This window comes from Marmota flaviventris, chromosome 1 (genome assembly GCF_047511675.1).
Source record: "Marmota flaviventris isolate mMarFla1 chromosome 1, mMarFla1.hap1, whole genome shotgun sequence".
In the NCBI taxonomy this organism is placed as follows: domain Eukaryota; kingdom Metazoa; phylum Chordata; class Mammalia; order Rodentia; family Sciuridae; genus Marmota; species Marmota flaviventris.
The window spans coordinates 157464361-157490617 of NC_092498.1; the positions used below are offsets into that span (position 1 = coordinate 157464361).

The following is a 26257-nucleotide window of genomic DNA, read 5'->3' on the forward strand; positions in this document are numbered from 1 at the left end:
GTGGGAATTTTACAGAGTGGCATAAACGAACAGTCTGGAAGCCTAAAGCAAAGGGCCTAAAGAAGGGCTGGAGGGGTAAGAAGATCAGTTAGACAGGAGGCTCCTACAGGTGACCTAGGCCCTGGACAGGTTGGTGTGGCTGCAGTCACAGCTGAGAGTTCTGAAGAGCTCTACTGGGGCACAGGAGAGAGAATCTACTGACAGACTGATTTCAGGAAATGCAGGGAGGACTCAGGGACTTTGCCGGGTGACGCTGCTGGGTAGATGGGGACACTCTTACCAATGGGTAAAAATTCAGGAGGAACTAGTTTAGGAAGAATAGTCATTGTCCTGTCATTGACATGGTCAACGTGAGATGCCTGTGAGATAACAAAGTAAGGACATGTGATTAGGTACTGAGAAGTAAAAAGCTGGCAGCCAAGGCTGGAGTGTTTTTGTTGTTATTGTTTGATTTATTTTGTTTTGCTATGCTGGGGATGGAACTCAGGGCCTTGCGCATGTTAAGCAAGTGTTCTATTACTGAGTTACAGACCCAGCCCAGGACTGAAGATTTAAATGTGACAGTCAGCAACTTGAAGATAGTAGAGACCCTATTTCAAAACAAAAATAGATAGATTTTTGTGTTTCAACTGGGTAACATACATGGCTCAAGATTTAAAATCTACTGAAAATCTGCTGGTACCTCATGTCCCAGCTTCCAATTGGTTCCCCTCCCAAGGGTAGCACTCACTATTCCTGAGGCAGTTCATATTCAGCACCTTAGTTTTTACTTAACTAAACATCTTGTAAACTGATCCTTATCTATGTGTATAAGGTTCTACATTTAGATTAGTTAGAATCTTCTTGCTATTTCGCATAATGGATAGTCTCCCGGCCCCACAGCATTCTGCATCTATATATGCCAGGATTAATTACCACAAAAGCAGCTGATGGGACATACAATCACACTTTGCTCTTCTTACATCATTCCCTACAGTGGAGCCAAGTGCCTCCTCTGCACCCACAACCTAGGAAGCTCTAACTCTGCTACAATGAGAGGGAGAAATCTTACAATGAATGAGACAGAAAACTCTCATCATGTGTCTAAGAACCTTTTTTTAAATTTTTTTCTGAATAGAAAAAATTTTTGCCAATTTTCTATTAGTTGAATTTTGTTCCTACCTTTTCATTTTTGTTTTTGTAGTGCTGGGGGTTGAATACAGAATCTCATGCATGCTAGGCAATCCCAGCCCCTATCTTTTGGTTTTATGATGCTTTCTGAATGCATAAATTTGTATTTTGCGGGGAGGTAGTGTTGGGGATTTGACGTAGGGCCTCACACTTGTTAGGCAAGCCCTCTATCATAGCCTTTTAAAATTTTTGTTTTGAAATAGGGTCTCACTGAATTGCCCAGGCTGCATCTAACATGTGATCTTCTCACCTCAGCCTCCCTAGTAGCTGAGATAACAGGAATGTGCCCAGCAGTCTTTGTATTTTGTGGTACTGGGGACTAAACCCATTGGCACTTTGCTACTGAGCTATACCCCAGGCTTTTTTATTTTTGTGACAGGGTCTAAGTTGCCAAGGTCAGCCTCAATCCTGCAATTCTCCTACTTCAGCATTCCAAATTGCTGGGATTATAGGTGTGTCCCATCACACGTGTTTTGTTTTTAATGTAGTCAAATTTATCATTTTCTTTCTTGTGTCTGAGTTTTACGTCAAACTTAGAAGGACTTTTTCCCTCTGGGTTGATTATATTAGAAAACATTTCCCTATATCTTCCTCTAATTTTTTTAAAATTGTTTAATACTTCACACTTAAAACTGTTGATCTGGCTAAGATTTAAGTCAATGGTAGAGTACTTTCCAAGCATGTACAAGGCTCCTGAATTTGAACTCAAGCACTGAAAAAACGAAAACAACTGTTGATCCATGTGGAATTAATTTTGGTATAAGGTGTAAAACAAAGGTCTGACTTAATGCTTTTCTACTTGGTAACACTGATGTCTGTCTACCCCTTCCTGATTTATGATGCCTTTTTATCACCTACAAAGTTCCTGTGTGCTCGTGACATTTCCAAAATTCCTAGACTTTTTCTATAATCTTTCCTCTCTTTACCCACCAGAAGCCATTTCAAATACTTCAGCTTCATAATATGTCCAGGTTAGAGCTGGTCTCCTTTCATTACCTTTGCTTTCAACAATTTCTTAACTACTGCTTGCTTTTTTTCACTTGACCTTTATAATTAGCTTGTGCACCTCCTCCCAATAAACCCTCTTGGGAAGAAACACATTAAACGTCTAGGTTAACAAAGAGAGAGCTAGCATCTTTGCAATGAACACAGTGGACGTTCTTATGTGTCCAGTCACCCTTGTGGTCTCTTTTAAGGTCTTACAAGTCATCTTCCTACAGACCTGGCACATGCCTGGTAAGTTGATTCCCAAACATTTTACTCCACGTGTAGTCAGCCTCTTGAAGCACTTCCCCATGCACTTTGTAGTGGTCTGCACTTTTCAGAACTGTGCCATTGCATGCACTTCCCTTGTCTGATTCCTCTGCCCAGCACCTCCAAGATCATGATGTCAACACTGATCACTATCCCCTGAGGAGGTACACTGGCACTTAGACTGACAGATTTCATCATCTTAAGAAAGGATCCACTGCATGAACCTTGACTGGACCCTGAATGGAGGGAGGAAGGAGGAAATATAAAACATTTTAAAGACAGTTAGGAAAATCTGAATATGGACTCAAATATCAGATGAAATTATGTAATGATTATAAATTTTCTTAGACTTTATAATAGGTATATCAGAATTCCCCTAAAGAGACACACTGAAGTATTTAGGGATAAAATGTCACAATGTCTTCAATTCCTCTGAAGTGAATCTTACAAAATGTTAGTAAGTGATGAATCTAGGCCAAAGGCACAGATGGTCACTGAACTTGTCTTTCTATCATTCTGTAGGATCAACATCTTTCAAGATAAAAATCAGGTAGGAAAAAAATCCCAAAATAAAAATTACATACATATCCATTCCCTTTTATATATATTTTTTAACCAAAAATTGATATTTATTTCTTTAGTATATACTTACTACATTTTAATAACTCAGAAATTGTGTCAAAATTGTTGGGTTGGGTATGGTGGTACATGCCTATGCTCAGGAGGCTAAGGCAGGAAGATCGCAAGTTCAAAGCCAGCCTTAGCAAAAGTGAGGCACTAAGCAACTCATTGAGACCCTGTCTCTAAATAAAATACAAAACAGGGTTGGGGATGTAGCTCAGTGATTAAGTACCCCTAAGTTCAATCCCTGGTACAAAAAAAAAGATGGGAGTGCAGTGTGGTGGCACATACCTGTAATCCCAGTGACTCTAGAAGCTGAGGCAGGAGGATCACAAGTTCAAGGATAGCCTAGGCAATTTAGCATGTTCTTGTGTTATAGTTTGGATGTGAAGTGTCCCATCAAAGCTCTTATTAACACAGGAATATTCAGAGGTAAAATTATTATATTATGAGAGCTGTTCACTAATCAGTTCATTCTAGTTTGAAGGGTGGTAACTGTAGTCAGGTGGGGCAGGGCTAGAGGAGTTGGGTCACTGGGGACACTCCCTAGAAGAGTGCATCTTTCCTGTAGCTCTTCCCCTCATTCTCTTTCTGCTTCCTGACCTTATTATGAGCTTTCATCCACTGGGCCCTTTCCTTATGATGTGTTGCCTCACCTTAGGCCCAGAGCAATGGAGTTGGCCATCTATGGACTGAGACCTCTGAAACCATGGGCCCTAAGTAAACTTTTCCTTCCTGCCAGATATTTTCATCATGGTGACACAAAAGCTGACACCCTTCTTCAAAATTAAAAAGGGCTGGGGACGGGCTGAGGCTGTGGCTCAGCAGGTAGCATGCTTGTCTGGAATGCATGAGGCACTGGGTTTGATCCTCGGCACCACATATAAATAAATAAATGTCCATTGACAACTAAAAATATATATATTAAAAAAAAAAAAGGGCTGGGGACATAGCTCAGGGGTAGAACACTCCTGATTCAAGTACCAATATTAAAAAAAAAAGTTAAAATAAAAATGTTCATACCTCATGCCCAATAGGATGACCCCTATTTAAAAAACAAACAAAGAGAAAATAATGAGTTGGTAATGATATGGAGAAATTGGAAACCTTGTGCACAGCTGGTGGCAATGTAAAATGGTACAACTGCTATAGTGATTCCTCAAAAACTTAAAATTAGAATTACCATATAATTCAGCTATCTCACTTCTGGGGATACAGCCAAAAGAACTGAAAACAGAGTCTTAAAGAGATATTTATATACCCATGTTAATGATAATATTATTTACAATAGCCAAAAGGGGGAAGCAGCCCCCAAATCCATGAACAGATGAATGGATAAGCAAAATATAGCATTTCCATACCATGGGATTCATTCAGTCTTAAAAAAAGGAAACTTTGTCTTATGCTACAACATGGATAGACCTTGAGGTCATTATGCTAAGCAAAATAAAACAGTCACAAAAGGATAAATACTAAATGATCCCATTTATGAGGTACCTAGAGTAGTCAAATTTGAAGAAAAAGGAAGTAGAATGGTTTTGTCAGGGTTGGTGGAGAGGAGATAAAGAAGAAATAGAGCTTGGTGGGTACAGAGTTTCAGATTTATAACATGAAATCTTCTGATTTTTTTTAACAACAATATAAATATACTTAATACTATTGAGCTGCACAGTTAAAAAAATGGAGATGAAATTTTATGTGATTGTTGGTGCATGTGTGTGTGTGTCTGTGTGTGTGTGTGTGTTTACTAGGGGTTGAACCCGGGGGCATTTTGCCACTGAACTAAGTCTCTAGTCCTTTATATTTTTAATTTTAAGATAGGGTCTCACTAAATTGTTGAGGCTGACCTCAAATTACAATCCTCCTGCCTCCGCCTCCCAAGTCTCTGTGATTACAGGCATGCACCCACCATGCCTGGCATGTGTGTTTTTAAAATCATAATTTTAAAAAGGATGTTCAAGGGCTAGGGATGTAACTCAGTGGTAGAGTACTTGCCTAGCATGTGCAAGGCACTGAGTTTGATCCCCAGCAATGATGAAAAGATGTTCACCAAGTTCCCAGCAGTTAGTGATCAACCAAAAAAGTAAGGGATATGAATACCACAGAACATTCTGCAGCAGAAAGAATGAAGCCACCTCTACTGTTGGTACCTGGAATTTCCAGGATATCCCAAAGCGCAGAACCCTAACCCAGTGTGCTGTCTCTGATATGATGTGGAGGAGAAAATTTCCTGCAATGGCTCCTTTTGGTCCTAATCCTCATCCAACACTGTGAAGACAGAATGTTCAGAATTCAAGTTTTAACTGAGAAATACTGTGCATGCTGGGCATGGTAGTATACGCCTATAATCCCAGCTATATGGGAGTTTAAGTAAGAAGATTACAAGTTCAAGGCCAGTCTCTTCAACTTAATGGGACCCTGTCTCAAAGTAAAATAAAATAAAAAGAGTAGGGATGTTGGGGATGTAACATAACTTAGCAGTAGAAAAAGAAACACTACATGGGGCTGGGGTTGTAGCTCAGTGGTTCAATCCTCAGTACCACATAAAAAAATAAATAAAGATATTTATATTTTTTAACAACAACAAAAAAAGAAATACTATACATATGCCATACAGGAGGTTACACCAAGTGGGATCTGGATTAATACCTCATATTCAAATACCTTAGTATTTCCAAAGTAAAATTCATAGACTCACACTAAGCAGGACAAAATTATATATATATATATATATATATAGTTTTGTGGTTTAATGAATTTGAATTTCAGAACTTTTGGGGTTTTAGAATCGTGTATTAGTGTTTGCAAAAAGAAAGTGTATGGACGTTAAAAAAAAGAGAGAGAGACAACGTGTGTAGATATATAGAAACATTTAAAAACAGGTTATAAACTAGGGGTGTAACTCAGTGGTAGAGTGCTTGCCTAGCATGTGCAAGGCTCTGAATTAAATTCCAAGTACCTGCCAACATATATACACACATACACATAAAGTATTTTGCTCTATAATTCCTAAAACTAAAAATAGAGAGCAAAAGGGAAAACTACCATCAAGCATGGAAGATAAAAATGATCAAACAGAATCAGAGGTGGAATGGAATGACCATGGAAAAACTGGGGTGTGAGTCCCACTCTCAGTTGGAAGCCCTTCCTCCTTCTGAGCTTCATTCCCATCAGCAAGAAAGGAGGGTAGTGGCACCCAACTTCTTAGGGTACAGAGCCATGCAGACAAGAGAGGAAATGAAATACAGAAATGTATTTGTTTAAGTCATAGGTACTGTTTGGCTCTCCAAGTGACAAATGCTTGTGATGGTTAATTTTAGGTATCAATTTTGCTAGATTAAGGAGTACCTAGAAACTGAAAAAGCATTATTATTAGTGCCTCCAGAAGAGAGTGATTTGGGTTGGTGGACTGAATGGAGAAGATCAGCTAGGGCCCACACAGAACAAATATGGCAGAGAAAGGGTGATCTCCCTTATCTGATGTTGGCACACTCTTGTCTCCTGTCCTTGGACATCAGAACTCCAGGTTCTCTGGCCTTTGGACTCCAGGATTCATCAATTGTTCCCCAGGGTTCTCAAGCCTTTAGCCTCAGACTGAGATTTATATCATCAGTTTTAATTCTGAGGCTTTCAGACTTGTTTTGAGCCATGCTAGTGGCATCCCAAGGTCTCCAGCTTGCAGAAAGTCTTTCATGAGACTTCTTAGCCACCACAACCAAATGAATCAATTCTTCTAATAACTCTCCTTTCATGTATGTATATCATGTTGGTTCTGGTTCTGTCTGTAGAACCCTAATACATGTTAGGCACTCATAGGACTAAGAGGCAGATTCCAGCTCAAGAGTGTGAGACAGACAAGCTACTGGTTCTTCCCAATGTGCTTACGGCTGACATGGGATCATACAAGAAGTCATGAAAAATGCTGGAGGAGCCAGAGAGACTACTGGGAGGGCCAGAGGCTGATACTTGAGGAGGAGAGGTGTGAGCCAGAAGGTGAGTGCCATGGAAAGGGTACCTCTAAACATTATGTATTTGTGTAGACAATGTGTACACAGTAATAATCACCCAGCTTTAGGCTTTAGCACCTACAGGGTGCCAAAAGAGTGACCAGGGCTCATATGCACCTCTCAGCTAGCATTATGATAATGAGAGGAGTACTAAAAGACTTAAGGGTAGGTGTTATAATGTCTTTTTAAAAAAAGTATGTGTACGCTGGATATGGTAGTGCTTGCCTATAATCCTAGCAACTTGGGAGGCTGAGGCAGGTGGACTGCAGGTTCAGATTCAGCCTTGGCAACTTAGCAATTGGTAAAGTGCCGCTAGGCTCAATCTAAATACAAAAAAAAAAAAAAAAAAAGTATATATAGCTGGGTGCAGTGGTGCATGCCTGTAATTCCAGCTACTGAGAAGACTGAGGCAGGAGGATTACAAGTTTGAAGCTAGCCTGGGAAACTTAGCAAGACCCTATCTCAAAATTAGAAGGGCTGGGAATATAGTTAAGTGGTAGAATGTTTGCTTAGCATGCAGAAGGCCTTAGATTCAATTGCAGGAGGCCCTAGGTTCAATTCCTACTGCCTAAAAACAGTATGGCCAGCCAGTCACAGTGGCACACACCTGTAATCCCAGCGGCCAGGGAGGCTCAGACAGGAGGACCATGAGTTCAAAGCCAGCCTCAGCAATGGCAAAGTGCTAAGCAACTCAGTGAGAGCAAATAAAATATAAAATAAGGCTGGGACTATGGCTCAGTGGCCGAGTGCTCCTGAGTTCAATCTCTGGTACAAAAAAAAAAAAAAGTATGCCTATACAAAGACAGGAAAGCAATGTGGCAAAAGTGTTAACTGACATGTATTCAGATGTCCATCATATTATTCTTTTAACTTTTCCTCAGTTTTTCAAATTTTTCCAAAAGAAGATGATGGGGATAGGGATGGAAACCAGAGTAAAATAAAAGGCAAATCTGTTTTACCCCAAGGTATTGTACTTGAAACAGAAGATTAATTTTATAAAAGGCAACATTATAAGTAAATCCAAGCATGACTATCTTAATAAAGAGAACATGACCAAGAAATGGGATGGCTAAAAGAACAAACTTTAAGGCTCCTTCTGTGTCACACTTGTTGACTGAATCTCCACAGCAGGCAGTGGAATGGCTCTGATGTAAACAAGAGACAGGAATGGAATGGCTCTGGGATGAATAGGAGACACTGTTAGTGCCAGGATGCCTGCATATTAGAGCCAGGATCACCTGTATTATTGTCCTTGTAAAAACAGGTGTAACTTACCTGAAGTAATCACAAGATGCAGCCAGCAGGATGCGATGGGCTTCAATGTGTCTCCCCTCCACCACCAGGACGACATCGAAGAGGATCCCACTGTCCCGGAGAGCCAGCAGGCCCCGGAGCAGGGCCTGAGAGTGCTGTGTGCTGCGGTAGGTGTTGTTGATGCAGTGTGAGTGGGAGGGCTGTGTGGGCAACTTGCACAGCTGGGTGAATTCCTGCTCCTCCGCCATTCTGACAGCCACACCAACCCTCACCACTGTGGCCTGTCTGCTGAAGACAGAGGGGACAGGGAATGAGCAGGTAAGTGGAACCCTTGCCATGCATGAACTGGCCAGCTCTGTACCTGAGGCACCTGCTGTTCATTCTTGCTCCTGTGCCTCCCTCACTTGGGTGTTCCCTATGATTCCAAGCCCTCTGGTTCCCTGTTTCCTCCCACCTCTGGTTCAACTTTTCTTTTTTCCTGATGACCTGTGTTCCTTCATCCATAAGGTTCTTCATCTCATTTTGTCTCCTTCAGTAATATAGTAATATAGAAGGTGTTTGGGAAACCTGGGTAAAAGTTTTCCCAAATCTGGTGAGCCCGCCCCACCAAGGACTTGTGACATGGCCGCCCTGAGCCTTAGGTTCCTCAACTATAAAAGGAGAGATAAAAGTATCTCCCCCCCCCCCACCTGTCTGGGTATTAGCTCAATGGTAGAGCACTTGCCAGGCACGCATGTGTGAGACCTTGAGCTTGATCCCCAGAACTATCCCCCCAAAAAGGCAAGGCCTGAGAAGTGGTCTGGAAACCCAAATGCAGTGTCCCTGAATTGGAAATCCTCTCCTGGAAGGTGAGGACCAAGATACCATTTCCAGGACCTGCCTTCTTTTACTAAGAGTCTAAAAGTCAAGCATAGTAACTTGGACTAGACATGGCGCATTAGAGATCATCTGCAACACATTTTAAATTTGAGGTTACTTTCTAATAATTGAATTGGTATACTCGAAACCTACACACTGATTTGAATGGGAGCCTCAGAATCCCAACCAGAAATACAAACCTATTGCAACACACTTTTGCCATACAGACTGTGAAAAACTAGAAATGACTGTAGACAGCCAGCTGCTCCAGACCAAGGAATAAGTGGTCTGCATGGTGAGCAAAAGCTGCATGGTTTCTAGGCTATACAGTGGCCAATCAGTCACAAGGCCATGAATATTTGCTCTTTGTACCTCAAGTTACCCTACTTTCCCCTCCCCAAATACGTATCTTCTTAAATTCCCTGCTATATCCCTTTTTTTTTTCCCCCAGTGCTAGGGATTAAATCCAGGACTTCACACATGCTAGGCCAGGTTTCTACCAATGTAGCTACATCCCCAGTCCCCCTACATTATTTTTAAAATCAAAAATGAAAAAGAGATTCTAATATAAAACTGTCCAAAAAGAGGTATCCTTACTCACTACTGAGGTCTAGGAGCACATACCTCCCTGCTGCCCACGTCTCCCTCCTCCTGAACTTGTGTGCTCTAATGCCTCCCATCAGACACACTCAACTCTCCAGTCTGTATCCTGAATTTAGGACTTCTGCCCACCCCTACTCCCCAACTCACTCCTTCCTCCCACTGTGGATTGGCTCATCTTTCTCACCAAGGCCCCAGAGATGGCCAAAGCTAAGGCATATCCTCACTGATTACCTCCGGCTTAGGAGTATCTCCTGCCTGGAAACTGCCCTATGGCAAGTCCCCTTTTCCTGATCTCTTCCTTTCATCTCACCCACCCTGCTCTAGCCCACACTTTTCCCCAGAACCTGCATTCCCAATCACCTCTCCAGTTCAGTGCCTAATCCAGCCAGAAGTCCTCTCGACCCATCTATTTTTGTCACTGGTACTGCTTCTGTTTCCATATGGAAACCACATGGTCTCAATAAGCTCTCTTTTAAGTCTTGTGCCCTATCAGACCCTCAGGTTGATTTTTTTCCCTTTCTCCTGTCTCAGAGAGTTACCCTTTTATTCCTCCACAGCCCTTACTCAGGATCAGATCAAGGGAATGATGCCCCGACTGATTTTCCTACCTCTTGCCTCATCTTCCCTAGCTCCTCTGTCCAGGCCACAAGAAGGTACTAAAATGCCCTGAGTTTACCATATGATTTCTTAAATGATAATTCCTTACTGCTTCCCACCTGGGGCTCCCTGTGACCTGGTTCAAAATCCTCCTTCAGGTCTTCCTTCCTTTTCCTGGCCAAAAGAAAAAACTGTCATCCTCTCAACACTTTCAGTCTCTCTCCTAGACCCCCTCATAATCCTATATTGGTTGTGGTCTAGCTCAATCATTTGTACCTTTATTTCCTTATCATAAATATGATAAACATGCCCAACCACTGGAACCTGTCATATCTATTCACCATTAGGAGATGTAGTATTCTGGAGGGATCTATCTCACAAGCATCTCAAAGTGCCTGTGGACATACTTGCTAACCACAGACTCTGGGCACTTGGCTCCTATTTCCAAATCTTAACTTCCTCATCACCACTGTGACCACCATACATTCAAGAGGCCTCCTTCTCAAGGGGTGATCATGATGACTGACTGTCTTAACAAACATCAACCTCTCAGACAGGGTTGCCATAGCTTTGAGCGCAGCAGCTCATCTTCCCTTTTAGTATACATGTAGCTATTCCCTAAACATCCACCATAAGAACAAGCATAATAAAACAGGAAGATTTCCGTGTACAGGCAAAGCGTGTTTATCAAGCACAATTAAAGGAACTCAGTTAGGTGCTGAGTGGAGAGTGAAAAACAATTCCCTGCTATGAAGAAGCACAGCCTGAAATGCAACATTGAAGACCATGTATTTGCAGAAGCACTAGCCATTACCAAAACATCACCTTGAGGAGAACAGGTGTTGGGGCACAGGAATTCAACAGAACCACAGCCAATAGTTAAAATGAGCAAATTAGAACTTAAGATACAGTTACCAAAATTGTAAAATCTCAAGGTCATACAGAAAGAAAACAGCAAATTGCAGAATCACTATAGTACAACTTGGTTTACAAAAAGTTTGAAGACATACAAAATGATACTATCCAATATTGCTTATAGATAGATAGTATGGCATAAAACACTATAAACACATTTATAAGACAAGAGCCAGGCATGGTGGCACACACCTGTAATCTCAGTGGCACGGGAGGCTAAGGCAGGAGGATTGCGAGTTCAAAGCCAGCCTCAGCAACTTAGCGAGACTCTAAGCAACCTAGCGAGAACTTGTCCCTAAATTAAAAAGGGCTGGGGATGTGGCTCAGTGGCTTAGCGGTTGAGTGCCCCTGAGTTTAATCCCCAGTACCAAAAACAAAACAAAACAAACCAAGAAACGTCAAATTCAGGATGAGCATTTTCTCTAGGAAGAAAAAAGGGAATGTTTTGCTTCTTAAAAAAACAAGAAAAAACATGTAAGACAAAACATTAGAATTTGACAGTAATATTATTCCTGCTATGTACTTATCCTATTTGAGATGTTTAATAGTGAAATTCTCAAATATTCTTTCGAATATGTAATACATTAATGTTTCAAATTCAAAAGGCCCTTCCATGTATGCACTAACCAGATCTCCTCTCAGAGGAAACTTTTATTTCACTTTCCTGCATACCCTTCCAGAAGACATCTGTGGGTTTTTTTCCACAGCACAGGGGATGAAACCCAGGGCCTCATGTACACTAGGCAAGTGCTCTACCACTGAGCTACATTCTCAACCCCTGCCCAGCTGACCCCCAATACTGGTGAAACATATGGGCTTTCTCCCATTGTTTGCTATTGCAAACAGTTGTGCATTGAGTCATTTAGATGTGCCATACGTGCAGCAGATATCTGAGGAATATTTCCTAGATACAGAACTGCTGGGTCATTTTATTTTTAGAGTACACTTGTCATTTTAATGAACATTGCCAAATTGCCCTCCATAGAGGTTGTACCAATTTATTCTCCCCACCAACAAAGAATGAAAACCTGATTCAGGCCACTGTCCAGCTTTTACACTTTTGCTGATTTAAATTAAAAAGAACAGTAATTCTGACTATAACCACATTTTTGTAATCGGTAGTACTTTTTAAAGTAAAGAATTAGGTGGAGCTGGGCGTGGTGGTACATGCCTGTAACCTCAGTGGCTCAGAAGGCTGAGGTAGGAGGACCACAAGTTCAAAGCCAACCTCAGTAATAAAATAAAAAACAAAAAGGGCTGGGGCTGTGGCTCAGGGGTTAAGCACTCCTGGGTTCAATCTCTGGTACGAAAAAAAAAATTAGATGAAAATGTGACTCATTCTTTGTTAATCATTTCTGATACTTTTCTATAATAAATAAATGTTCCTGGAGATGGGTGTTGGTGGTGCACGCTTACACCAGCTACTTGGGAGGCTGAGGTGGGAGGATGGCAAATTAGAAGCCAGCCTGAGCAACTTGGCCAGATCCTGTCTCAAAACCCAATGTATGTGTGTGTCTGTCTGTCCTGGGGATGGAGCTCTGTGGCAGAGCTCTTGCCTTGCATGTCTGCGGCCCTGGGTTCAAACCCCAGTACCACAGTGGTGTTGGTGAGAGGACTTGTGGAAACTCAAGACACTGGCATCCATCTCACCCTTTCCATTTGACAGAGGGTTACCCTAACCTGAAGCCCTCCACTAGCCCTCCCCTTACCCCACTCCCATAACATCCCCAATTCTAGTCATCCCAAGCAAGGTTCCTCCATTTCATGCTATTCAAAGTTTTAGGAGGAAGCAGAGAGGAAACTAGAAAGTCCCAAACAGGTACAAACTGAAGGACATAAAACGAATTTTCATGAATTTATGGATGAGACAGCCAAAAGCATTTCAGAGGAATATTCAACCCAATTCCAAACATCATTTACTGAGTAGACATCCTCAGTCTTCTGTACCGCCCCCAAACAAGCAGTGTCTGCCCTCACCGAACCCCAATCCTTAGCAGTATGAAGCAAATCTGCAACAAAAGCAAAGCGGACAGCTTGCAGAGAACAGAGAAGGGAGTGGGTTCTAATTTCCAGAAGGGAAGCTTTCAAACGGTACCCATTTGTGCTCCAGAATGAGTTTTTCCCAGCTCAAGGCCCAGCCTCAACGACAAGGCCCAGAGCTAGGGGCCCCCTGGGGAGGAGCCCGGGGCTTAAGGTGGTGGCGTCCCCGCTGCGCAGGCCCAGATCCGTTCTGTTTCCCCTGCCCACTATCTAAAATAGTGGGACCCGAGAATTTTGCACAGAGAGCGCGATCCCCGGCTTCTCAGGAAATCCCTTAACCTGATGAGGATGAGCACCCGCGGCTGCAGCCTCTGCCACCCTCCCACCCCGCCCAGACCTGGACGCGCGGCAGAGCAAACTAAGGCCTGGCAAACCTAGATCACACCAGGTGGCATCGGCCAGACCCGGACCTGCCCGCCTGTTGCAAGTCCAGCTCCGTGCAGCGCCGAGCGTCGCGGCTGAGGAAGGCCACACTTGGACTTGCCTGGGCGACAGGGCTGGCCAGCAGATTAGGAAGTCAGACGGCCTACAGCTGCGCGGAGGCCCATATCCTCTGCCAGCAAAGAGCCTGCTCTCAATCTCTCCGCACCCGGGGGTCCCGCCCGCCGCGCCCCCGCCACGTCAGGCCGCGGGCTCGCCTCAGGCAGCCGCCCCCGCGCCTCCGGCCGCGCCCTCCCTCACGTTCCCGCGCAGATCGCTCGACCCTGCCCTGCGCAGGTACCTCACAGCCTGCGCTCCCCGCAGCCTGCCCGCCGGGCCCGCACGGCCCACGCCTCGCAGCTGACCTGGTGCCGCCGCAAGCTGAGGCCGCACTTGCAGGGGGCGGGGCGGGATCTTTGGTCATCACGTGGGTCCTCCGCGCAAGCGTAGTGCGGTGAGGACGGAGGCCTGGGGGCGTCGGCTGAGGCGGGGGAGTCACTCTGCGGCTCGCTGCCGGAAGCGGGTGCCCGAAAGGGCTACACTGCAGCCGAAGGGCCTGTTTTTCTTTGAAAAGGGCCGCAACTGCGGAGGTGGCCTCCGCCGCTGACACTGCTTTTGGCACCTGGTGGAGCGGAACGAGTGAATGAAGGAACAAACACCTATTGGCGAGGGTCACGCGGTGTAAAACCATTTCCTTCTCTTTTCCCTCCCTCCCTCGCTCTGTCATTCACTATCCCTCCTTCACTCACTCTGTCTCCTTCACTCCCTCTGTCCCTCATATTCATTCATCCATCATTCCCTCCTTCATCTCTTCCTCCCTCACTGACTCACTCATTCCCTCCTTCATTCTCTCATCTTCCTCATTTATTTCTCCTTTCCTTCACTCATTCCATTATTTACTCAGTCATTCCCTTCCTTATTTCTTCTCTTTCTCTCACTCCCTTCCTCATTCTCGCCTTCCCTCATTCATACACACACACGATGGTGTCTCGCTATGCTGCCCAGCTGCCTAGACTGGTCTAGTATTCCTGGGCAAAAGCGATGGTCCTACATCAGCCTCCAGAGTAGCTGGGACTATAGGGGTGTGCCTCTGATCGCCAGCACACTTCTCTTAAAGTAGATAAGGCCTCTGAAGGTCGCACGCCCCCTGCCGGGTGTAGGGAAAATATACAAAGCCAGTTTGAACAGGTGTTGATTTTGTTTTTTGTACATTCTGGAGTAAATGGCTGCTCTCAATCCTGAAGCCTGTCCCCAGCCATCCTGAGTAACCTGTTGACATTGATTTTTCTTTCTTTATTTTTTAAGGTAATATAATTTTTGTGTTGGATGAATAGGTTTCAGCTACTTTTGCAACAAAAATGAACACAAAGGTATCTATCTGGGCTTAATGGTGCACACCTGCATCTTTGGTAGAAGAAATTTTTAAGCAAGTGTTGAAGGTGTGGCATGGTTTCCCTTGACCACTTATAGTAAAATGTGAGAAGACAGAAATGATTAAGGACAGAATTTATAATAATAATAATAATAATAAAGCAGGACTGGAATTGTGGTGGAGTGCTTGCCTAGCATGTGTGAGGCACTGGGTTCGATCCCCATACCACATAAAAATAAAATAAAGGTCCATCAACAACTTAAAAAAAAATTTAAAAATTAAGAAAAAAAAAGACTTGGAAAACTGGGCTTGGGTATAACTCAGTAGTGTGTGTGAGGCCCTTGCATCCATACTATATTAAGCCAAGAATTTTAAAAAGCTATTTAGATTCATAGAGAAACTAAGGCAAGAGTGTTCCACCCATCTGTGCATTCATGGTGGGTAGAGCTGACAGAACCAAAGTCATGCCCAGATCAGTGAAGGGCATGTCTCATGGCCTTCCCCACAGGAAAGGGCCCAGTACTGGATTTGATCCACAGTACCACAAGATAATTTTTTAAAAAGATTTATGAGCAAGGGCTGTAGTTCAGTGGTAGAGCGCTGGCCTTACACGTGTAAGGCACTGGGTTTGATCCACAGCACTGCATAAAAATAAATAAGTAAATATGTTTTTTTTATAAAGATTCATTTCAGAAATTCTTAGTCTGGCCATGTTGTAAAGAATGAAATAAGCACATCCGGAAAAGAACTCCAAGGTATGGCCAAACAATCTTATGATAAGGAGATCAGTATGGAACCATAGAAACCAGGTGCTATTCATCAGGACAGTGGAAAAATGACCCCAGAGGCATTTTAGAAATTATTAATGCTGCCTTTAGCATCACAGGCCCAGAATGTCAAGGCCTCAGGAATAGAAAGATGTCAGAAGAGGAACCTCACCCATCTATTGGCTCCCCAATTTCTGTCATAGCACTCCTTGCCTGCCCCAGGTGTGGTGCCATCTTCACCACAATCTAGAGTGCATAAATTGTGAGGTGCAGCTACCTCCATGTAGATTTCAAAGAATGCCTAGAAAAGCCTCGGCTACCAGACAGAGAACTGCCACAAGGACCACTGTAAAAAACTACCAGAGAACTGCCACAAGGGCCACTGTAAAAAGTCCTTACCTAGGGCAGTGCCTGGCACAGCCATGGGGCAGGACTGCTTCTGAAACTGCAGACCAGTGGAGCTTACCAGTATGCAATTCCAAATTGTGACTCCAGCAAATGGGAGCTGCTGCCTGGGCTATACCCAGTAAAGCCATGAGGACAAGACCACAGATCTTGGGGACTCAAACCCTGCCCCAGTGTATCTAGAAAGTGGGATATGGAATCAAAGATGATTATTCTTTTTTTAAATACCTTTATTCTATTTATTTTTATGTGGTGCTAAGGATTGAACCCAGGGCCTCACAAGTGCCAGGCAAGCACTCTACCACTGAGCCACAGCCTCAGTCCAAGAAAATTATTCTTGAGGCTTCAGATTTAATGTTATGTGCTGGGGTTGTGGCTCAGTGGTAGAGTGCTTGCCTGGCACACATGAGGTACTGGGTTTGATCCTCAGCACCTACAACTAATATAATATAATATATATATATATATATATATATATACACATATATATATATATTAAAAATTTAATGTTATTAGGCTGGAGACATAGATCAGTAGTAGAGTACATACTTAGCATATATGAGGCCTTGGGTTCAGTCCTTAGCATCAAGAAAAAGGAAGGTGGGGAGATGATTTCATGTTTTTTACTTTGTTGTGTTTTAGATTTTCTTGGGACCTATTTCTTTTTTCTAATTTCTCCCTTTTGATTATCCTATCCTATCACTGTTCCACCATCATATTTTGGAAGTATATACTTTGATCAAACAGGTTTGCAGATGCAAAGTAGTTTGCCTCAGGAGGAATCATACTTGAGTCTCACCTTTATCTATTTGATTTAGGTGAGATTCTAGACTTTTTAGAGTTGATGCAGGGAAAAATGAAGAGTTTGGGGGCTATTGGGATGGAATGAATGTATTTTGCATGTTAAAGCAACATGAATTTGGGGGACAAGGGGCAGAATGCTATAATGTTGGTGCCTCCCTACTACTATAGTTGGATCTTAAGTGTCCCACAGGCCCATATGTTAAAGACATAGTCCCCGATCTTTGGTAATCCTAGAAGGTAGTAGAACCTTTAAGAAGTTGAAGAAGGTAGATAATTGGGGGCATGCCCTTGAAGGGGATTGTGAAACCCTGGCCCTTTCCTCTCTCTCTTTGCTTCTCATCAACCATTAAGTGAAGAGACCTCCTCTTCCATACCCTCCCTAAGTGATGTATTGTGTTGCCACAGGCTCAGATCAATAGGGCTAAATGATCATTAACTGAAATCTCTGAAACCTTGAGGCTAAATAAACCTTTCCTCTGTGTAAGTTGGTTATCTCAGGCATTTTGTCACAGTAATATAAAGCTAATACATACCCCAAACTTATATATTAGAATCGTAATTAAGAAGTAGAGCACTTAGAAGGTCATTAAATCATAAGGTTGGGGCCCTCACAAATGGGATTAGTGCCCTTATAAAAGAGACATTAGAGCACTCATCTAGCATGTGCGAGACACTGGTTTCAATCCTCGGCACCACATAAAAATAAATAAATAAAACAAAGGTATGTGTCCAAATACAACTGAAAAAAAAAATTTTTTTAAAGAGACATCAGGGAGGGGCTGGGGATGTGGCTCAAGCAGTAACACGCTCGCCGGTATGCGCAGGGCGCTGGGTTCAATCCTCAGCACCACATAAAATAAAAATAAAGATGTTGTGTCCGCCAAAAAACTGAAGAAAAAAAAAGAGACATCAGAGAGCTAGTCACCCCATCTGCCATGTAAGAAAGCCATGAGAGGTGCCATTTTTGAGGCAGAGCCAGCCCTCATTAGGCACTGAGTCTGCTGGCACCTTGATCTTGGACTTCCTAGGCTCCAGAACTGAGAGAAACATATTTCTGTTGTTTATAAATTACCCAGTCTAAGGTATATCATTATAGCAGTAGAAACAGGCTTAAATGGAAGCCTTTGGCGGGATTCACAGAAGCCCTTCCCTCAGAGTGACAGGAGTTGGCATGCAGTGACTGAGGTGAAGACAGTAGGAGTACATGGACAGCCCGGATTCTGAGATGAGTACAGATGGGACCCTAGCTTGAAGGGAGAGAGTAGAGGCAGTGTCTTCACTGTGGAGTAAGGAGCTAATAGATAGAAAGTTCTCTACCACCGAGTTATATCTCTACTCACCTCTTAAAGCTTCCACCTCTCAAAACTTTTGCATTGGGGATTAAGTTTCCAACACAAGAACTTTGAGGAACATATTCAAACAACAGTAGCAGAGAGCCTCCATTCCTTGAGGACGAGACCCTCATCTGTTCCTTCATGGCTGTACCTTTAATGCCTAGAATATGGTCTGGAACTTGGTGGGTATAGAAAGTGCTACCCCCAAATATGACCTCTTATTACCTTTAAAGATGAAGGAAATTGAGAAACCCATAGAAAAGAAAGTTTCTCTGATCATCTTCTACCCCTTCTCCGGAGGACACTTAAGGGATAGGTGTCCTGACCTACACCTGGAAGGAAGGAATGTTACACAGGAAGTGGAGAAGAATCTAACCAAAAAAGCCAATTTTATAAGGATGACAGACATATGTTGGCATAGTGTTTGTTTGCAGGTCCAGGTCCTCATGTATGCTAGGCAAGTGCTCTACCACTGAGCTACATCTCTAGCCCTTTTAATTTTATTTTTGAGACAGGGTCTAAGTTGTCCAGGCTAGCCCCTCTAAACTTGCAGCCCTGCCTTCACCTCCCATTGCTGAAATTACAGGTATGGACCATGGCACTTGGCTTTTTAAAATTTTTAAATTGTTTGGGCTGGCCTTGAATTTATGATCCTCCTGCCTTAGCCTCCCATGTAGTCAGGATTACAGGTGTACGCTACCATAGCCAGCTAGAGGTAGCATAATTTTTGCTAATATGGGCACTTCATTGGCTTCTTTGGGAAACTTAAAATCTCCCAAACAGGCCCTTCTAAGACCTTTTTCTATTTGCTTCTGCCCCTCCTTCATCCTTTTGATCTACCATATGGTTCCCAGATTCTTTTGTTATGTTCCTGCATCAAGCCCCTACCTCCTCATCCCTCTGCCCTTGGCAGAACTTTTTCACCAGCAGTCTCTTAAACTTTAGGGTTCCTTACTCTCAAGGGACTCAAAGTCCTCCAAAAGTAACCACCCAATGCTGAAAAAGGGAAAAAGAACTATTTGGATATTGGGCAAACGAAAAATCCTAAAAAAGTCTTTTTTTACCAATGTTAGTAAAAAGCTTTAGGCATATAAACATGTAACCTTGTCTCATTTTTGTCGGAAACACTATAGGGATAATAATGTAAGTAGTTCTTTGGGTAGTGCACCACATCGGTAGGCACTTCCTCTTGGCTGTGATGCATACTACTTTCTGCTAACTGGGACACTAGTTTTTTTTCTGTACTTGAATCAATAAATAAGAGGAGTATATTCCTAGCCTTGTATTTGTATACATGACCAGGATAACCCCACATCATGTGTGACCACAAGAGTAGGACCTAATAAAATAAGTTATACTTTATGTGTATATATTATGCCAAAAATACATTGTACGAGGGGAATACCTGGGCATGGTGCCATGTGCCTATAGTCTCAGCTTATTGGGAGGCTAAGGCTAGAGGATAACTTGAACCCACGAATTCAAGGCCAGCCTAGGCAACACAGGGAGACCCCATTTTAATAATAATGTTATTATTATTGTTGTTGTTAGGTACTGGGGATTGAACCCAGAAGCACTCTACCACTGAACTACATCTTCAGTCCCTTTTATTTTTTATTTTGTGTCAGGGTCTTGCTAAGTTGCCCAGGCTGATCTGGAACTTGAGGTCCTCCTGCTTTAGCCTCCCAAGTTCCTGAGATTACAGGCACTATGCCTGGTGGGAGACCCCCATCTCAAGAATAAATAAATAAATAAAGACAAGGGAAAGTCTTAGATTGAGGCCACCACGGCACTAAGCCCAGTGACTCCCCTGGGGACAAACTGAGAAGTGGCAGGCTACTCACCTAGGGTCCTGGGCCCATCTTTGGTGATGGGATCATATCAGGCTCCACATCTCCAGATCCAGGGGTTTCTTCCCTCACCTTATGATTCTGCCTATCAAAGATGGCTCTCATAGATGAAGCAAAAATTTTCCCAGAACTGTTATTATGAACATCTATCTTCCTTCCTTCCTTCCTTCCTTTCATTGTTTCTTTTTCTTTCTTCCTTTCTCTCTTTTCTTTCTTTCCCTTCCCTTCCCTTCCTCTCCCTCCCTCTCTCCTTCCCTTCCTTCCTTGGCGGTGCTGGGGATTGAACCCACGGCCTCCCTACAGAAGTGCTCTACCTCTGAGCTACACCCATAGCCCATGTACTAGATTATTTTTACAGTACTGGGGATTGAATGCAAGGACTCTCTACCACTGAGCTATATCCCCAACATTTTTTATTTTGAGATAGGGTCTTACTAAATTGCTGAGGCTGGCCTCAAAATTGCAATTCTCATGCCTCACACTCTCTCTTTTTCTGTATCCTCAAATTCCTATCTCAACACGACTCAATTTTCACATTCCCAGGCAGCAGTTTGAAATGCGCATAAGGCCTACTTCCTTAATGACCACCAGTCTTCATTTTGAAAAGTTCTTTTAAGGTTGCTTTCATTGTGTTTTTCCCTTTATTTTCACACCAGCTATGAGTAAGCTACCTTGGAAGCAGATATTCTAGCCTAGCAAAGACTTCTGATGACTAATAGACCATCTATCTAGAATTTCACAAGCATCTCTGAGCCACGACTAACCAGTTGAACCTCACCTGAATCCTGAAGCCATAGTAACTTTGAAAGATAAGAAATATTTATTATTAATTTAGGTTGCTTAGCTGCAGTGCAATTTATTATGTTTAGATAACTAATAGAGAGCTGGATATGGTGGTACTCACCTATAGTCCCAGCTCCTAGGAAGTGTTAGAATCACTTGAGCCCAGGAGTTTGAGACCAGCCTGGGCAACATATCAAGACACTGTATGACAAGAACAAAACAAAATGAAAATATTTCAAAAGATTCAGGGGATACTTGGCAGTAGCAATTCAGAGGACATTGGGCAATAGCAACATTTAAATGAAATGTAAAGTGCCAGGCTGGGGTTGTGGCTCAGCAGTAGAGCACTCACCTAGCATGTGCGAGGCCCTGGGTTTGATCCTCAGCACCACATAAAAAATAAATAAATAAAATAAAGGTATTGTGTCCAACTACAACTAATAGATAAATATTTTTAAAAAATGTAAAGTGCCTCTCTACAATCCAGTAGTTTAGAATATCAATATTGGAGAAATATCCCACATGGAAACAAGACAACATAGTGGAGGATATTTATTGCAGTATGTGTGTGTGTGTGTGATATATTAGTAATGGAACTCAGGGCCTTGTGCATGCTAAGAAAAGTGATCTACTAGGGAGCTACATCCCCAGCCCTTTTATTCTTTATTTAAATTTATTATTTATTAGGGCTGGGGATTGTGGCTCAGCGGTAGAGTGCTCACCTAGCATGGGCGGGACCCAGGTTTGATTCTCAGCACCACATAAAAATAAAGGCATTGTGTTGTGTCCAACTACACCTAAAAATAAATATTTTAAAAAATTATTATTTATTTACCTTTTGATACTAGAGAATGAACTTAGGGGCATTCTACTACTGAGTTACATCCCCAAACCTTTTTATTATGTTTTGAGACAGGGTCTTGCTAAGTTGCCAAGGCTGGCTTTGAACTTTCAATTCTCCTACATTAGTCTCCCAAGTCACTGATGTGAGAAAAAGTTTGGCAGCCCATTTTCAGAATATAGTATTTAGCCTTGATTGGGATGTAAGATCAAATCATAGCCATTTTGAGATCTAGTCATAGCCATTTTAACTCTAGCCCTTCCTTTGTCCGCCCTAATTTTAAAGTTAGCCAATTGTATAGAATGTAACCCTGAGCTCCTCCTATCAGAGCAAGGGACAGTGCTGCATTAGAGGTGAAAACAGGCAACTGCCAGCCAAGTGTGCCTGCTTGCGGTAATGTTCAGTAGTATACCCTTCTGCAGAGGTAAAGTTTGCTTTGCTGAGCTACTTTTGAGCACATGTTGGATTCCTTGTGGCACCCTGGTATTTCTGACACTGAGATTATAGCTATGCATCACCATACTGAAATATATGCAATTAATTTTTTAATGTGAAAAAGTGAACATGCACAAATAAAATGTAAGTGTTATCTGGTAGCACTAGATCCCATGCAGGGAGGAGAAAGGTTTGGCCATAATTCTTGCTGCTCCAGAAATATTTGGAAATATTTTGATTCACATTAGTAGGAAAATAAATTTTATTCAAAGCCAACTTCTTAGAACAATGGAAGAAACAATGGTTTCAAAAGTTCCATTTTCAGGGCTAGGGTTGTGGCTCAGTGGTAAAGCACTTGCTTAGTATGTGTGAGCACTGGATTCAATTCTTAGCACCACATATAAATAAATGAATAAAATAAAGTTACATGAACAAATAAAAAATATATTTTTTAAAAAGTTTCATCTTCAGCAGGGTACAGGTAGCTTGTGTCTGTAATTCCAGAAACTTGGGAGGCTGAGGCAGGAGGAGTGCAAGTCAAAGGCCACACTCAGCAATTTAGTGAGACCCTCATCAACTCAACAAGAACTTGCCTCAAAATAAAAAAGACTAGGGGTATAGTTCATGAAAAAGTACCCCTGGGTTCAGTCCCCAGTACTTAAAAAAATACATCTCTGAAATCCCTAAAAATTAGAATTAGCATAACTTTTAATGGAGAAGAGGCAGGGCCAGAAATACATACACAGATCAATTATCATGCATTAGACAGGCCTGAGCAGGCAATCTCTGCTCTCTCACTTCTTTAGCACCTGTGAGGGTGGAGTCTGGTTGCAGCCAGACTTATCTTCCTTCTCTCAGCAAGAAAGTTCCTCTTAATTGGGTGGGGACATCAAATTCAGTATGTTTCACATGGTTACTGTAAATTGACCTGCAAAGGCTCTGGGTAGAACTAAACACAAACTATTAAGTCACAAAAACAAATTGCAAAGATATACCATACAGTTTATGTAACCCAAAGTTTGCATTCCATTTAATCTTCATTGAGATAAACTATCATTACTGAAAGGAAAGCAAGGAACCAGGAGTTGGGAGAATGAGAAATAAAAGACAGAGACGAGGTAGAGATACACACGAGAGTTTATTTGTCAGAGCTGACAAATAAAGACATCTCTCCATAGATGGAGAGAGGCAAAACAGTCTTGGGGTTGTGGACTTTTATGGGACAGGCTCAGGGATTAGAGCTAGGTGGATCCTAATGCAGGTGGTGAAGGTTTCGGTTGGTATGAGGGGGTGGTGAGCCTTCTCAGAAATGCCCTGGGGTGGGAAAGCAAACTTTTTCTTAAAATGGCAGCTGTCACTTAAGATGGCCATCCAGATGCTAAGCAAAGACCTTACAATTATGCCATGCTCAGCAAACAGGATTTGACTATTGGGGATGAGGAGGTTGCAAGTTACTATATTGTTTCTTTCAGGAACCTCCTAAGAATCTATTTATCTGAACAATAGCTATTCAACTAGCCCTCTTGAGAGGAAACAGTTATATCTCAGAGCAACAGTTAACTTAACTGGACTTCTTCAAGGCTGGCTTATTCTTCAGAATTACTGTAATTTTTTTTTTTCTCCAGATCTGGGGCCTAAACCCAGAGCATCATGCAAATACTCTGCCCCTGAGCTAAACCCCTAGAACTTCAGGGCTGCTTTCAAATCCTCTTCTATCTGTGTCCACCACACCTGAACTATGATCCCAGGAACTCTGCCCGAATTTCTCAGGCTCAGAAATTTAAATAGCTGTCAGAAAATCTATCAATATCCTCTCTTTGACCTCCTCTTCCTCCTAGATAATTTTGTTACTGATTGGGAAAAGGGGTTGTTCTGCTCTTTCTAAGAAAGAAAGTCTGGTGGTCCATTCAGAATACAGTATTTAGCCTTAAATGTAAAATTACTTGAAGTGTAAGAAAAATAGCATAAGGTGAGATGGCAAAACAAAACCCAGTTGTAAAATGAAATTACAACAACATTATCTTGAGTAAGAACTGCCTGTGGAAAGAGACAGTTCCTCTCTCCTTCTGAGAACCTTTCTTCAGGATACCCAATTAACCAGGAGTCCCAACCTTTTGGATTGTAAATAACTATCTGACTTCACCCTTTTGAAATTTAAACACCCCTGTGGGAGGTTTTCAGGCACAAAGGTTAGAGATTTATGGGATGCCTGTGAAAAGTGCCAGTTTCTCTTATCATTGTTTGCTTCAGTAAACACACTTCCAACTAGAAACCGTACTGCAAGGCCTTCAGTCACATAGATTAGAAATTTTAGGACACCAGAAAGCCTATAAATGTTGTGAGAAACTGTAGATCAGGGATCAGAATTTGGAGCAGAGACTCCTCTGGGCCTGGTGGCCCAATAAACTTTAGTTCTCTCACTCTCTGAGTGTGGCTAGGTGCTTCCCCAGTCAGCTTCCCACAACAAAGGGAAGAGCAGAATGAAAAGCAGTTAATGTCAGGTCATTAGAGAGGGTAAGAATTAAAGGCAGAAGGAGACGAATGGTGGTACTTTTGGGGTGCAGTTGGAGGGTGGCTCCTAGTAACTGGAGAACATCTCTGCCTAGGAGAGGAACTGGACAAGATGGAATGACCAAAAAAGAGTGAGTGAATGGGTGTCCCTCCAGGGCACAGGCCAGCTTAGCAGTTCAGTTTGGGGAGGAAGGTTTGCCATCAATCCCCATAACTGAGACCTGGGAAGGAAACAGAGGCCCAGAGTGGGCAGGCAAGTCAGAATAGATAGCCCCCGTGTCCACAAGGAAGGTTATGGACTTACCCGCTACCTGGAGCATTACCCTGGGCTCGGCGAGGGTGATAGGGGTCCTCGAGTCCGGGCTTCCTCAGTCTTCTGCGAACCCCAATAGTTCAAGAGAAGGGACCGCCTGACTGGTCATACCCCTGCGTAGAGGCGTGGAGGAAGGGCCAGCCATAGGGCAGTTGCTCTTCCAATGTCCTGTCTGGTTACAGGTGGGACATGGCCTGGAAGGAGGCCGTGGGTTTGGGCATTGGCGAGCCCAGTGACCTTCGCATCCACATTTGAAGCAAGCCCCTGACGGAGAGGAATGCTGGATCCTCCGAAAAGCCCTCGTTTGAGCCGTAGGCCTCAGGGCCGCTGCCAAGGCTTGGGTCTGGAGTGTAATTCTGTAATTGAGCCTGCCTAGCTAACTCAGCCGACTCCTCTCAGGCATTATAAACTTTAAAGGCCATTTTCACCAGGTCTTGGATGGGGGTCTGAGGGCCCTCCTCAGCTCGTTTGAGCTTTTTTCTAATATCATGGGTTCATTGAGTAATGAAATGAGTTGCTAACACTGTAGCCCCAGAGGGAGACTCAGGATCCAGCTTAGTATATTTGATGAGAGCCTCTGTAAGGCGGGTTGAGAAATAAGGCTGGATTTTCATCAGGATTCTGGGTAATTTCCTTCAGTTTATCGAAGTTAACTACCTTATTAGAAACTGCTTGCATGCCTGCTATAAGATATTGGACCATGCGAGCACAGTGACGGCGACCTTGTTGGCCATCTTGATAGTCCCAGTTAGGTTCGGTTAGGGGAACAGCTGCTTCACCTGTGGGGAAGGGCGCACGTGCCTGGTGGCCAGGCAGACTGGAAGGCGCAGAAAGGGCTGCAGGCTGCAGAGGTGGCAGCAGGGAGGGGAGGGGACCAGGTACCCCTGGGAGGGAGAGCAGACGTGAAGAGCAGAGGGAAGGAGGCAGAGGGCAGGTCGGGAGCAGAGAGCAGAGGGCAGGACGGGAGCGAATCTCAAAAAACCTGATCGTTGTTTCCCACTTCCCTGTCTGGTGACAGAAATTGTCCAATTCAGTGAGGGTTTAAAATCAACAGTTCCTTCTGGGGGCCATTGTGACCCATTGTCTCAGTGCAGTAAAATACC

General features: G+C 43.1%; 1 protein-coding gene across 6 annotated transcripts in view; it reads right to left on the reverse strand.

Moving 5' to 3' along the window:
* Klhl22 (kelch like family member 22) overlaps positions 1-14173 on the reverse strand; it is a 39069-nt gene extending 24896 nt beyond the window's left edge. Inside the window, exons 1-3 of one of the 6 annotated variants that reach the window (XM_071618028.1) lie at positions 14041-14058; positions 10484-10538; positions 8328-8591 (exon numbers count right to left, since the gene is read on the reverse strand). In XM_071618028.1, coding sequence (XP_071474129.1) covers positions 8328-8554 — 227 coding nt within the window. In that variant the 5' untranslated portion in view covers positions 8555-8591; positions 10484-10538; positions 14041-14058. Of the gene's footprint in view, positions 1-2392; positions 2484-8327; positions 8595-10483; positions 10539-14040 lie in introns of those variants that run through there. The other 5 variants (XM_027924298.2, XM_027924301.2, XM_027924299.2 and 2 more) reach the window with 5 other exon arrangements.
* Positions 14174-26257: the final 12084 nt, after the last annotated feature.